We start from the raw sequence: 15,701 nt of genomic DNA, 5'->3' as shown, positions 1-15,701 counted from the left end.
GTTCTCAGTGGAACGACGGAGGTTGAGAGGCGACCTAATAGAGGTCTACAAGATTATGCGTGGCATGGACAGACTGGATAGTCAGATGCTCTTTCCTAGGGTAGTAGAGTCAAGTACTGGGGACATAGGTTTAAAGTGTGTGGGGAAAAGTTTAGAACTGTTGTGCGAGGCAAGTTTTTTACAGAGAGGGTGGGAAATATATGGAACGCACAGCCTGGGGAGGTGGTGGGAGTAGGTACGATAGTGGCATTTAAAGGGCATCTAGACAAATATATGAATAGGGTGGGAATTGAAGGATACGGACTCCATAAGTGCAGACGGTTTTAGTTTAGGCAGGTACCATGGTCGGCGCAAGCTTGGAGGGCTGAAGGGCCTGATCCTGTGCTGCATTGTTGTTTGTTCTTTGTTCTATATCCCATCCAAAAATAAGAGTGGTACTGCCAAATCTAGACCCCCCCAGTCATCTAGAGGAATATTGGGGAAGATCAAAAAGAAAAAGAAAGCGTACGATTGGCATGAATAACTAGCCGAGACAAATATAGCATTGCAGATAGCCTAGACGAATATAGAAAGTGCAGGACAAAGTCGAAAAGGAAATAAGGAACTCAAAGAGAGGCCAGGAAAAAAGATTAGCAAGTTATGTTGAAGAGAACCCACGGGTGTTTTACCAATATATTAATAGTAAAAGGTTAGTTAAGGAAAAAGTGGGATCTATCAGAGATGAAGAGGGGTTTGTGTGTGTAAATAGAGGCTATCGGAAGGTTTTAAATGAATATTTTGTCTGTGTTTACAAAGGAAATGGATGATACAGTTATAGTAGTCCAGGAGGAACAGTGTGAGATACTGGATGGGATAATCATAAAGAGAGAGAGAGGAAGTATCAAAAGATTCAAATCCTTGAAAGCTGATAAGTCGCCAGGCCAGATGGAGTGTTTCTGAGGCTACTGAAAGATAGCAGATGCTCTGAGGATGATTTACCAATCCTCACTAGACACAGGGGAGGTACCGGAGGACTGGAGAAATGCAAACGTGGTACCATTGTTTAAAAAGGGATAGAAGGAAATGCCAAACAATTATAGGCCAGTTAGTCTTACGTAAGTGGTGGGCAAAGTAGTGGAATCAATTCTGAGAGATAAGTTTAACTGTCACAAAGAAAGACATGGACTAGTCAGGGATAGTCAGCATGGATTTGTTAAAGGAGAGTCTTGCCTCACAAATTTGATTGAATTCTTTGAGGAAGTGACAAGAAGGACTAATGAAGGTAGTGCAGTGGATGTGGTGTACGTGGACTTAAGCAAGGCATTTGACAAAGTCTCACATGGCAGATTGGTCACAAGAAAATGAAAGCCCATGGGATACAGAGCCATGTGGCAAATTGGATAAAAGGTTGCATAGTAATTGGAAAGTTGTTTCAAGTGGTGTTCAACAGGGTTCGGTGTTGGGACCATTACTGTCTGAGTTATATATTAATGACTTGGGCATGAACGTGGGGAGCATGATTGTGAAATTTACAGATGGCACAAAGATTGGCCGATTGGTGGACAGTGTAGAGGATATTTATAATCTTCAGAACATTATTGATGGATTGGTTGAGTGGACGATAAAGTGGCCGATCGAATTTAACACAGAAAAGTGTGAGGTCATGCATTTAGGGAGGTCAAACAGTTGTCGGGAGAACACAATAAATGGGAATATCCTAAAAGGGGTAGATGAAAAGAGATCTTGACGTACAGGAACACAGGTCCCTAAAGGCAGCAGTTTAGGTAGGCAAGGCTGTTAAGAAAGCGTGTGGAATGCTCTCCTTCATTGCCAGAGGTATAGAATATAAAAATAAGGATATAATGTTAGAATTGTATAAAACACCGGTGAGGCCACAACTGGAATATTGTGTACAGTTCTGGTCGCCACATTACAGGAAGAATGTTATTGCTCTGGAGAGAGTGCAGAGGAGGTTTACAAGAATGTTGCCAGGGCTGGACAAGTATGGCTATGAGTAGAGATTGGATAGTTTGGGGTTATTTTCCTTTGAACAAAGAAGGCTGAGGGGTGACTTAACGAGATGTACAAAATTATGAGAGGAAGGGCTAGGGTGGACAGGATAAAATTCTAGAAACAGGGGACTCAAGATTCAAGGTAAGTGGCAGAAGGTGTAATGATAATCTTTATTAGTGTCACAAGTAGGCTTACATTAACTGCAATGAAGTTACTGTGAAAATTCCCTCGTCACCACACTCCAGCACCTGATCGGGTGCACTGAGGGAGAATTTAGAAGAGGGGACATGAGGGAAAACTTGTTTACGCAGAGGGTGGTGGGAGCTGCCCAAGTTGGTGGTGGAGAGAGAAACGCTAAACTATTTTAAAAGGTACCTGGATCTGCACCTTAAGTGCTTTGAGCTACAGTGCTATGGATCAGGTGCGAGAAGGTGGGATGTCCTCGGGCTGGCATGGTCAAGGTGGGCCGAATGGCCTCCTTCTATGATGTAACTTTTCTATGATTCTAACACCATTTCTCCAATAATACTGATCTCCTTAAGCTCCTCCCTCTCACTAAATCCTGTATTCCTCAATATTTGTGGTATCTTATTTTTGTCCTCCTTTGTGAAGGCAGAACCAAAGTAGGTATTTAGTTGGTCAGCCATTTATTTGTTTCCGATTATAAATTCCCCTCTTTCTGATTGTCTTCACCAATCTTTTTCTCTTCGCATACCCATAGAAACCTTTACAATCAGGTTTTATGTTCTTATTCTGGTACTCTATTTTTCCCTTCTTAATCCCTTGGTCCTCCTTTGCTGAATTCTAAACTGCTCCCAATCCCAAAGTCTGTTGCTTTTCATGGCTAATTTACATGTTTCTTCCTTGGATCTAATACTATCTGTAATTTCCTCTGGAAGCAATGATTTTTCCCACCTTTCCTGTTTTTACTGCACTATGATGGTGACCACCTGAAATAATGGATTATACAATGCAGCACATTAAGTAGTTTCTAGTAGTGAAGTTTAATTCAGGAGAACTATAACTAGCTACTCACATGAGTTGCTGTTGTAACATTCCCATGGCAACCATTTCCTCAAATGCCTTCACTGACTTGGGGTGTACAGGAACAACAGCTTTGATATCAACCTGCAATTAAAGTTCAGTATTAAGTGAACAGTAGTGAAATAGTGAATACTGTAGAAGGCAGGTTCAAGAGATTGAGGGTAGAACACCAAGCATTAAACCAGTATTATTTGAAATGAAATTAAATGAAAATCGCTTATTGTCAAAAGTAGGCTTCAAATGAAGTTACTGTGAAAAGCCCCTAATCGCCACATTCCGGCACCTGTTCTGGGAGGCTGGTACGGGAATTGAACCGTGCTGCTGGCCTGCCTTGGTCTGCTTTCAAAGCCAGCGATTTAGCCCTGTGCTAAACCAGCCCCATTTTACTTATTATTTTATTATTATACCGTTTTTCTAAAGAATGAAGCATTCTTCCGACCAACCATGTACTCATGCCAGGCTGATTTTTCTTCCCCTAATATTTTTTTAGGTAAGGGTATTAAGAATTTCAGATCCAAGGTGAATAGGTCGAGTTAAGATGCAAATCAGCCTTGATCTAATTAAATGACAGAATAGAATAATAAAATGGCATAAAACCTATTTTTGGTGCACTTTTGGAGGATTGGTGGAGACCTGATGGACTGAATCGTCTCCTTCTGCACTGTAAGGTTTCTATGGGAGATGAAGAAATATTTTTTTCAACCAGGCGGTTATGGGTCTGTGATTCATGGTCTGAAATGGGTAGTAGAGACAGAAACCCTCAACTCATTAAAAGGTGTTTGTGTCTGGATGTGCATCTCAAGTACCATAACCTGCAGGGCTATGGACCAAATGCGGGAAAGTCAGATTAGGCTAGATGGCTCTTTTACCGGCTGGCACAGACATGATGGGCCAAGTGGCCCCTTTCTGTGCTATGAACGTTTTATGATTGTATTTTATGATAAAGTCAAGGGTTGAATGGTCTACTCCTTTTTTTTAAATGTTATTTAGGATGTTAAAATAAATTGTGTCACACTGAACTCCAGCTGGGATGGACTAATTTGAGGATAACACTAAAAGCGTTCTTGGAATAACAGTCATAAAAACATTTTGTACTGTCTTCCGGAATGTTTGATCAAAAACTTTACAGTGGCTAAATTTTTGTAACCATCATAAGTATGATTAGTAATGGTTAAGTTCTTACCTTTGAAACAGAAACAGCTTCTTCATTCAGGTCTTTTTCATGGATGTTAGTATCATCACCAATAAATTTCAGGATGGATTTGCTCGAGCTCTGATGTGTATGAATTTCCTCTATTCCAAGACTTTGATCCTAAACAAATTAATTCACTTGCCTGAACACAACAGTTTTTTGTTCTAATTTTGTCTTTCTACTGAAAATATGCACTAATCAAAGTGGCAGATATCATTAATGAAACAAATGCAATATTCAAAATGTTACAGGCATGAAATTCAGATAGTAGCACCTTGGTTTGTACCCTACAGATTTGGTGTCCAAATGGCAAATGCAGCAGATGTGCATACTTTTGGGGTGAATCATGTCAAATGTCATGATGGTGATGGTGTTAGCACGTACACCACAGCATGCAATGCTGATTTAATGTCAGCTGTGCCATTTTGTAAATCAATGCCTTCTCATAATTTTGTACAGCTGTAAAGCATTCAACAACAAGAAGGATCCCCCACCGCTAATGCTATTTAAATACATTGTTAACTGCTTACACATTCATTGCTCATTGAGTTTTGCATGTTACTTGGATTCAGCACTGATTGGTGCTTTCTATAGTTGTTTAAAGTTGCCAATTGATCGCTGAGATTGGTGCAACAATCTCATTACCCCCGGAATACAACATGACTTTGGAGAATGAACAAAGTGATTATGCAGAGCAGAGCACGTTGCTGGAAGAAGGAGAAGGTAGAAAGGGATGTGAGAAGAGCGCTGAGTAGGAGGCATACTGACCAACACAATTTTGTACACAAAATGGCAACATAGCAACAAAAATATGGGTGCTACAGAAGGAATTTTATGGCCTTTGAAACATAAAGCTATCTGAAATAAAACGTTTATGGTTTGATATTACCTCAAAGTCTCTCATTCCTTCAGCTCTATCTGTATTTTCTCTTGATTTAAAAAGCTGTGACCTTTCTCCAGTCTTAGAGACATTCCCAACAATTTGTGCAGCTGAATGCTGAAGTGCAGAAAAAATGGTAAAAGCATAGCATTCTCATTAACTGACACAGGGAAATAAATTACACCAAAAGTCACAGCACACAATACAGAATTCAGTAACAATTATAAAGGGTGTATGAATTCAAGTCATTCATAAAGGAATTTTCTTTGTGCAGCTAATTTCCTCGCAACTGACTGATCTATATGCAGGGTAGTTTAATGTCTTGCCTATATTAAACTTTCAAGAAGCACAACACCCCACAGCCATCACATTGATATACTTTAAATAATCTTGATTCTTTCAAATAACAACAGTATTCTAAGCTGATTAAAATGATTGACCTAGTCCGGTGGCTGGGATGCAGCAGTAAGCCACACATTTGGGAGCTCCCGTTTTAAAGAGATTTTTCGGCTCTTTTGAGAGCCCAAAACGGAAATTTTTCGACATCTCCCGGTGGGGGAAGGTGTGCTGAACGACTTTCCCTGCAGTCCATGCCTCGAACTCGGAGTGGAAAGGTGGAAAAAACAGCAGCAGCTCCTCAGAAAAAACGGGGGAAGGTTCCAAGATGGCCACCGACAGAGCTCCAGAGGAATGGAGGCTCTGGGCCCAGAAACAACAAACTGATCTCCTGCGCTGCTTTAAAGAATTCAAGGATGAAGTACTGAGCTCTCTGCAGGAAACGAACAGAAGGCTGTCAGAGATTCAGTCCACCCAGGGTGCTGCCATCAAGAAGTTGCAGATGCAGGCCATTGAATGAGAGGAGGAGGCCGTGGTCCTTGTGAGTAAGGTGGAGGGGCACGAAGCACTCCACAAGAAGTGGCAGGAACGCTTCGAGGAGCTGGATCACCGCATGAGGCGGAAAAACCTGCGGATCTTGGGCCTTGCGGAGGGGCTAGAGGGATCGAACCTGACAGCCTATGTGGCTGTAATGCTGAATTCGCTAGTGGGGGCCGGGTCTCTCCATCTGCCCTTGGAGCTGGAGGGAGCGCACAGGGTGCTGGCCAGGAGGCCCAAGGAAGATAAACCTCCGCGTGCGGTGCTGGTGAGGTTCCACCGGTTCAGTGATCGGGAGTGCGTGCTGCACTGGGCCAAGAAGGTGAAGAGCAGCAATTGGGAGAATGGGGTAGTGCGGATCTACCAGGACTGGAGTGCGGAGGTGGCTAAGCGGCGGTCCGGATTTAATCGGACGAAAGAGGTGCTTTATAGAAAAAAGATAAAGTTCGGAATGTTGCAGCCCGCGTGCCTGTGGGTAACTTATTTGGACCGGCACCATTATTTCGAGTCCCCGGAGGAGGCGTGGGCCTTCGTGCGGACGGAGAAACTGGACTTGAACTAGGGGTTGGGGGTTGCGAGGTCAGCTGTAAGATATTAGTGCTGGATTCTGCTGTTGCTGTGTTCTCTTTTTCTTCGGTTTTTTTCTTCTTGTTTTAGTACTTTTGCAATTTTGATATGGTTATTTACGGAGGGGTTGTTCTGCTATGTTTTAGTTTTTGTGCTGTGGGGCATTGTTTGGGCTGTGTATCTTGAGGGGAGGGTCGGGGGGGTATGTTGTATTCTATGTCGGAGTGGGGGTATGGAGGGGGGCTGATATTTGGGAGCGGCGTCAGAAAGGTGTGGTGGGGCAGGGCGAAAGCGCGGGCTTTCCTCTGGTTTCCCAAGCTGCGGGGCTGGGGGGTGGAGACAGTGACGGGGGAGGCGGGGCCTTAACTGGTTCTTCCCCGCGCTGGAGCGGTGCCAGGAGGAGGGATAGATTGGGGGATGATCCCACTTCAGGAGGGGTCGGGCTATTGGCGGGAGTTTCCGGGGTCAGCAGAAGTTAGCTGACCCACGGAAGTACAATGGAGGACGGTTCGCGGCTGGGAGGGTTCCTAGCCTGGGGGGGAAGGGAGGGGGGGAAAGGGGAATACCGGATTGCTGCTGGTAGGGTCAAGAAGGAGCTGGTGGGGGCTGTGGGGACAGAGTCCAAAGATGTGCGGGTTAGGTGGATTGGCCATGCTAAATTGCCCGTAGTGTCCTAATAAAAGTAAGGTTAAGGGGGGGGTTGTTGGGTTACGGGTATAGGGTGGATACGTGGGTTTGAGTAGGGTGATCATGGCTCGGCACAACATTGAGGGCCGAAGGGCCTGTTCTGTGCTGTACTGTTCTATGTTCTATGTTCTAGGTGAGGGGTTGTCGCTATGGGGACGGGGTCGAGCAGGGGATGCTGGCCTGGGGCGGGCAGTCGACGGGCTATGGCTAGCCGACGGGGGAGGGGGGCGGGACGCCCTCTGATCCGGTTGGTCACCTGGAATGTGAGAGGGTTGAATGGGCCGGTGAAGCGGTCGAGGGTACTGGCTCACCTGAAGGGGCTAAAGGCGGATGTGGCAATGCTTCAGGAGACCGACCTGAGGGTGGCGGACCAGGTCCGCCTGAGGAAGGGATGGGTGGGGCAGGTTTTCCACTCGGGGTTGGATGTGAGGAACCGGGGAGTGGCGATTCTGGTGGGGAAAAATGTGTTGTTTGAGGCATCGGAGGTGGTGGCGGATAAGGTGGGTAGGTATGTGATGGTTAGGGGCAGGCTACAAGGAGAGAAGGTGGTACTGGCTAGTGTGTAATTGGAAAAGGTCAAATTTGCCCTGAGAGGATCAATACAAGGGTTCTATAAACGATGGCAGCCTTTTCTGGACTTCCTGGCTCAGAGATAGGTAATTGGGTCAATAGCAGCAGCAACCCGGGGGGGGGGGGGGGGGGGGGGGGGTGCATTATTGTAGTGTTTATTCTGTAACCATATAGTGTGTTAATTTGCGTTGTTGTTAAAATGCTGGGTTGTTCGTGGGGATGGGGCGAATGTATATGATTGTTAATATTATTGTTATTTTCGGTATTTTACTAAGGTGCATCAATGTTGTATAAAATCAAAATTTCTCAATAAAAATTATTTAAAAAAAAAAAAAATGATTGACCTAAATATCCAATTCTGTAGAAGTATGCTAAAGAACATTTCAATTAATTGGACAAATAGAAAACAATTAGAAATCAGTGTGAAATGTCCGAAACGTAGATGGACATTGCCAGCGCTTGGTTCTTTGAACCTTCTCCGCCATTCATTGTGATCATGGCTGATCATCCAACTTTTAATCATATGGAGAATAACATTTGTGTATATAACATAATAACCAAACTGTATATAAACATTAGTGCCTGCGTGCATAGATTACAATTCTAGCATCTGACCACAGGTGGCGTGCTACAGGAGTAGATCACTGGAAGACGCCCACATGGGATGTATTCTAGCATTCGACCACATGGGAGACAGGACGTATTTTCCTGAATAGCACAGAGAAAGGCAAGCTGGACAGCAAGCACAGAGTGCAGTCACAGATCGAGCTGCTCCTGAGTCAACAGTAATTAATAATAACTAATCACAGTTGTTGTATTTAGACATCGTATCCAACTGTAATCATAGTAGACATCACAGAAACTTTTTAGTGTATTAGTTAATTGATAAACAGTTTTGTTCATTTACAAAGCCGTATGTTCTCTGATCACTTCAACTACAAAGATCTCGCCATCCGTGCAGACAGAGAACATTACATGGTACCACAGAGTGAATGTCAAATGGGTGCAGTTAGGAAAAACTAGATACAGCAATAAAAAATCAAAAAGGACAATCGGAGGCTCGACAAGAGAGAGATCGGCTGCAAAACTCGAGACAACCAGGTGAATCGAGCTGGAAGCACTCCAGACTCTCAGCCCACTCCTCACGACTGGTAACTTAGATGCCAACTGGCGTGCTTTTAAACAACAATTTACTTTTTACGTGGAGGTCTGGGGTCTCCAGGAGGCCTCAGATCAGAGCTAAATAGCCCTACTGATGACTCTAGCTGGTGCCCAGGCAATTAGCTTATATAAGACGTGGCCATCATCCTGAAGTACCACCACCACCACCAAGGCCAATCTCAGCATGGGGGAGCAAGTCCCTGCCAGCGAAGTGGGAATGCCTGAGCCAACACCGGAGCAACAGGTACCCCGCCTGACCATACCAGGTGAATCCAACCTCGCCGCCCCACGAGACCAGACTAACCCATGTATAACCCCCTCCAATGATCCTAACATCGCCACCATCATCCACGACTGCTCCGAACATAACCAACTACCTTTACTAAATCCAGCTCTTGCATTCAAGAGCAGGCGCCGACCCAGGAAGCGGGGAAAATGTGTCGATCTGAAGGTGAGATTTAAATTACACAGCTTCAAGACCCTTCTCCCCAGTGTACTCCTGGCGAACGTCCAAGTGATTGAGAACAAGCTGGATGGCCTCAACGCTAGACTTACCTCTCGGAGAAAAGTGAGGAACTACTGCGTGCTCTGCTTCACTGAGATATGGCTTACTCCGGCCACACCATACTGCACCATCCAACCTGAAGGCTTCTTGATCCATCAGATGGATCGCACAATGACTTCAGGCAAGTTGAAGGGTGGGGTGTTTGCCTCCTGATCAACACCCCCTGGTGCTCGGATGTGGTGTCCCTAGCATGCCTCTGCTCCCCAGACCTAAAATACCTGACTATGAAGTGTTGCCCTTTCTACCTCCCACATGAATTCACCTGTGTACTTATCACAGCAGTCTACATCCCACCCCAGGCGGAAGTGAAGAAAGCACTTGATGAACTATACTCTACCATCAACAACCAAGAAACAAATCACCCTGAAGCCCAGACAATCATGGCTGGGAGACTTCAACCAGGCCAACCTCAGGAAGGTTCGACCCAAACTCCATCCACATACCTCCTGCCCCAACAGAGGTGCAAACACCCTGGACCACTGCTACAAGAGCATCAAAAGCGCTTACCGCTACATTCCCTGACCACACTTTGGCAAATCCAACCACAAGTCAGTATTCCTATTTCTGGCTTACAAACAGCAACTCAAGCATGCTGAACCAGTCAAGAAAACTGTGCAGTGCTGGTCTGAGGCATCAGAGGACATTCTCTGCGATTGCTTGGAGTCTGTGGACTAGTCAATATTCAGGCCGCGGGAGCTAACCTGGACGAGTACGCAACCACCATCACAGACGTCATCAGTAAGTGTGTCGAGGACTGTGTACCAAAGAAGACAACACGGGTATCCCCCAATTGGAAACCCTGGCTCAACCAAAGGGTCCACTCCGTGCTGAAGTCCCGGATTGAGTTCAAGTCTGACGATCCTGACCTATACACAAAATCCAGGTACGATGTACGGAAAGCCATCAGGGATGGCAAAAGACAATACCGGATCAAACTAGAGTCCCAGGCCAACGACGCTAACCCACAACGACTATGGCAGGGCTTACATGAGATCACAGGTTACAAAGCAAGGCCAGGCGGAATATCTGGAGCTGGAGCATCCGTCCCCAATAAACTGAACAAGTTCTATGCCCACTTTGAACAGACAGCCAATACATCAGTGCCACTCGCCCCAACAGCCCTGGACACACCCATACCCACTATTACAACCTCAGAGGTAAGAGCTGCCTTCTTGAAAGTGAATCCGTGGAAAGCGATGGGTTCTGACGGAGTCCCGGGGCGAGCACTCAGAGACTGCGCTGACCAGCTGACGAGTGTATTCTCAGATATTAACAACACCTCATTTCTCCATTCCTAGGTCCCACCTGCATTGAGACCACCACAATACCAGTACCAAAGAAGAACAAGGTAGCCTGCATCAACGACTACCGATCGGTGGCCCTGACATCTGTTATCATGAAATCCCATGAGCGGCTAGTCATGAGACGGATCACTGCCAGCCTCCCTGACGGCCTCAATCCATTGCAGTTTGCCTATCACCGCAATCGGTCCACAGCAGATGCTATCTCCCTGGCTCTACAATCAACCTTTGAACATCTGGATAACAAGGCCACCTACGTTCATAGACTACAGCTCCGACTTCAACACCATTATCCCGACCAGAAGAATAACCGAACTCTGCAATCTTGGACTTGGCCCCTCCTTTTCCAGCTGGATCCTTGACTTCCTCACCAACAGACCGCAATCTGTCAGGATAGACAACAGCACCTCCTGCACAATAGGCCTCAATGCCAGGGCCCCGCAAGGATGTGTACTCAGTCCCCTACTATACTCCCTATACACACATGGCTGTGTGGCAAAATTCAACTCCAATTCGATCAACAGGTTTGCAGATGATATAACTGTGGTGGGTTGTATATCAAACAACGACCAATCAAACTACACAAGGGAGATAGATCACTTGGATGCACGGTGTACTGAAAACAACCTCTCTCTAAATGTCGGAAATACCAAGGAACTGATCATCGACTTCAGGAAGCATAGCACGACTCCGCCCCCCACCTCCTCCTGTCTACATCAATGGCTCTGAAGTGGAACTGGTCGATAGTTTTAAGTTCCTGAGGGTCACCTTCGCCAACAGTCAAGAAAGCCCATCAACGTCTCTACTTCCTACGGGAGATAAAGAAATTCGGCATGTCTGCATCTACTCTCACAAACTTCTACAGATGTGCCTTGAGAGCATCCTTTCTGGCTGCATCACAGCCTGGTATGGCAACTGCTCGGCCCAAGATCGCAAGAAACTGTAGAGTGTGGTGAACTCAGCCCAACACATCACACAAGCTTGCCACCTCACATTGATTCTGTCTACACCTCCCACTGCCTCAGGAAGGCAGACAGCATTATCAAAGACCCCTCACACTCAGGCTTGCCCTCTTCCAGATCCTTCCATCAGGCATAAGATACAGAAGTCTGTAGACCCGCACATCCAGACATAGGAACAGCTGTTCCCCTTAGCTATTAGACTCCTGAACGACTCTCCCTCGGACCGATCTGTACCCTGTGAGAACACTATTCATGATGCCCTATGCTGCTCTTGCTCATGTATTGCTTGTTTGTTCCGCACTGTAACCAATCACTATTTGTCGATGTACCATTTGTCAATGTACTCTGTCGATTATTCTTTTGTCTACTATGTACGTACTGTGTACATTCCCTTGGCTGCAGAAAAATACTTTTCACTGTACTTTGATACACGTGACAATAAATATCGATCAATCAATTAGTTTGCCTTGGAGGACGACAGAAAAGATATGATAAAATAATTGGACACTTCGATGACTACTGCCATCCGAAGAAAAATGTAATGTTTGAGCGACATTTCTTTCATATGTGTTCGTAATAATCCGTCCAAGCATTCGACTCTTTTGTAGAAAACTTGCGTCTTAAAGCACAATCCTGCAATTTTGCAGGCCTACAGGATTCTTTAATTAAAGACAAAATTGTTTATGTAATTGATGAGACCATCAATTCACGCGACACATGGTTAGAAGTGAACAGTGGTTTTAATCGTCTTACAACAGAGCCTGCCTGTGACAAGATGAACTCCAGATGACCTGGCAGGCAGGCACTCAGCATCAACCTTCATACTTCCGGTTAGGGGGAGGAGCCGTGGGTGGAGCCAAGGGTGGAGCCCAGTACAAACTCCCGTACACTCCCAGTGCATCTCCCCCTAGTGGAAGAGCAGCGCAACTGCTCGTGTGCCGAGCTTACAGAGACACAGTACAACATGCGTAATACAGTGTGAATTATGCTACTGTGATTCACCACATTCACCCCCTGTAAAAGAATCAATTCCGGCGGGGGTGGTGGCTTACAGATTGAGTCTGTCCGGTGGCCGAGTTGTCCGCTGTGATCGGCGGAGCACCGGGGTTGCAGCCCCTTCTGGTGGCTGGATGAGCACCATCGGTTGGGGTACAATGGCGGACTCCGGGGGCGATTCCGTCCGATCTACGTACCCGTCTGGTTCGACTGGGGACTGGGGGCGCTGGGAGCGAGCTGGCGCGGGCACGCAAAAAAAATGTAGCGAACTGGTAGGTGCGGGGGCGTGGGGGGTGAGTTGGGTGGGATGTAGTGTGAGGGGTACCTCGGCGGTGGTAGTGGGGGGGTTGGATCCTGCAGGTGCTAGGTCCCAGAGGGATACAGTGTCCTGACGGCCGTCAGGGAACTCTACGAAGGCGTACTGGGGGTTCGAATGCAGTAGGAGCACTTTCTCTACGAGTGGGTCAGTTTTGTGCACCCCGACGTGCATCCGGAGGAGTACTGGGCCCGGCGTCTTCAACCATGCCGGGAGCAAAACCCCCATCGTAGTGCCTCTGGAGAAAATAAAGAGCCGCTCGTGAGGGGTCTGGTTGGTAGCGGTACATAAGAGGGACCTAAAGCGTGGAGCGCGTCGGGGAGGACTTCTTGCCAATGGGAGATCGGGAGATTCCTGGACCAGAGTGTCAATAGGACAGTCTTCCAGACGTTGCATTCTCCCTCTCCACCTGCCCGTTCCCCCTGGGGTTGTAGCTGGTAGTCCTGCTCGAGGCGATGCCCTTGCCGAGCAGGTACTGACGCAGCTCGTCGCTCATAAAGGACGAACCCCGGTCGCTGTGTACATAGCTGGGGAAACCAAACAGGGTGAAGAAACTATGCAGGGCCCTGATGACTGTGTTGGGGGTCATAATCGGGTCACGGGATAGCAAAGGGAAAACTCGTCTATGACGTTCAGGAAGTACACATTCCTGTTAGTCGAGGGGAGTGGCCCTTTGAAATCGATAGCAAGGCGTTCAAAGGGCTAGGTGGGCCCTGTCTGGTCTGTAGAAGTGCGGTTTGCACTCCGCGCAGATCGGACAATCCCTGGTGATGGCTTTTACCTCCTCAGTGGAGAAAGGCAGATTTTGGGCTTTAATGTAGTGGGCGAGCTGGGTGACCCCCGGGTGGCTAAGGTCATTGTGGATGGCTTTTAAGCGGTCGCTCTGTGCGCTGGCACACGTCCCGCGGGATAGGGCATCTGGGGGCTCGTTGAACTTCCCCGGTCGATACAGAATATCGTATTTGTAGGTGGAGAGTTCGATCCTCCACCTCAGAATTTTGTCATTTTTAATTTTGCCCCTTTGCGAGTTGTCAAACATGAAGGGAACTGATCTTTGGTCGTTGATGAGGGTGAACCTTCTACCTGCAAGGTAGTGCCTCCAGTGACGAATAGCCTCCACAATGGCTTGTGCTTCTTTCTCGACTGAGGAGTGTCGAAGTTCCGAAGCGGAGAGGGTTCAGGAGAAAAAGGCGACTGGTCTCCCTGCCTGATTTAGTGTGGCTGCAAGAGCGACCTCTGAGGCATCGCTCTCTACCTGAAAAGGGACGGATTCATTCACAGCCCGCATGGCAGCCTTGGCGATGTCCTCCTTGATGCAGTTGAAGGCCTGGCGAGCCTCAGCTGACGGGAAAAAGTGTGGCCTGAAAGAGTGGGCGGGCTTGGTCCGCATATTGAGGGACCCACTGGGCGTAATACGAAAAGAATCCCAAGCACCGTTTGAGGGCCTTGGGACAATGAGGGAGAGGGAGTTCTAAGAGGGGGTGCATACGGTCCGGGTCGGGACCCAGGACTCCGTTTTCCACGACATAGCCGAGGATGGCTAGTCTGGTTGTGCGGAAAACGCATTTCTCCTTGTTGTATGTCAGGTTAAGCTACTGGGCCGTCTGGAGAAATCGGTTGAGGTTGGCATCGTGGTCCTGCTGGTCATAGCCGCAGATGGTGACGTTATCCAAGTATAGAAACGTGGCCCGCAGCCCGTACTGGTCCACCATTCGGCCCATTGCTCGTTGGAACACCGAAACCCCATTCGTGACGCCAGAGCGGATCCGGAGGAAGTGGAAGAGGCGACCATCGGCCTCAAACGCCGTGAAGTGGCGGTCCTCCGGGTGGATTGGGAGTTGGTGGTATGCAGACTTCAGATCCACCGTGGAAAAAACCCGATACTGTGCGATCTCATTCACCATGTCTGAAATCCTGGGGATGGGGTACGTGTCGAGGAGCGTAAACCGATTAATAGTCTGACTATAGTCTATGACCATGCGGAATTTGCCCCCGGTCTTGACGACCACCACCTGAGCTCTCCAGGGACTGTTACTGGCCTCTATGATCCTCTCACGTAAAAGCCTCCAGACCTCGGATCGAATGAACACCCTGTCCTGTAGGCTGTACCGCCTGCTGCGAGTGGCTACGGGTTTACAGTCCGGAGTGAGGTTGGCAAAGAGAGGAGGGAGGGAGATTCGCAGCGTGGCTAGGCTGCAGATAGTGAGTGGGGGTAGGGGTCCGCCGAAGCTGAGGGTGAGACTCTTGAGATTGCATTGAAAGTCGAGTCCCAATAAGAGTGGGGCGCAGAGTTCGGGCAGGACGTATAGTTGGAAATTAGAGTAGCTAGCGCCTTGGATCGTTAGGGTCGCGAAGGTGCGCCCTTGGATATGGACAGAGTGGGAACCCGAAGCGAGGGAGATAGTTTGCCGTGCAGGGAAGACGGGGAGCGAACAGCATCTTACCAGATCTGGGTGTACGAAGCTCTCAGTGCTCCCGGAGTCGAAAAGGCACGGTGTACTGTGCCAGTTGATTTGGACCATCATCATCGAGTTGTGGAGATGCTTTGGGCGCAATTGGTCCAGTGTGACTGCATTGAGTTGCGGGTAGTCAGCG

General features: G+C 47.5%; 1 protein-coding gene across 6 annotated transcripts in view; it reads right to left on the bottom strand.

The window, feature by feature from the left end:
* Positions 1-15,701, bottom strand: part of axdnd1 (axonemal dynein light chain domain containing 1) — a 314,107-nt gene that overhangs the window by 44,015 nt on the left and 254,391 nt on the right. For all 6 annotated transcript variants that reach the window (XM_038794662.1, XM_038794663.1, XM_038794660.1 and 3 more), the window contains exons 25-27: positions 5,118-5,225; positions 4,220-4,348; positions 3,029-3,120 (exon numbers count right to left, since the gene is read on the bottom strand). In XM_038794662.1, the coding sequence (XP_038650590.1) occupies positions 3,029-3,120; positions 4,220-4,348; positions 5,118-5,225 (329 nt within the window). The remainder of the gene's footprint in view (positions 1-3,028; positions 3,121-4,219; positions 4,349-5,117; positions 5,226-15,701) is intronic.

Source organism: Scyliorhinus canicula, chromosome 4 (genome assembly GCF_902713615.1).
Source record: "Scyliorhinus canicula chromosome 4, sScyCan1.1, whole genome shotgun sequence".
NCBI lineage: Eukaryota > Metazoa > Chordata > Chondrichthyes > Carcharhiniformes > Scyliorhinidae > Scyliorhinus > Scyliorhinus canicula.
This window is presented reverse-complemented; position numbering and strand designations above follow the sequence as displayed.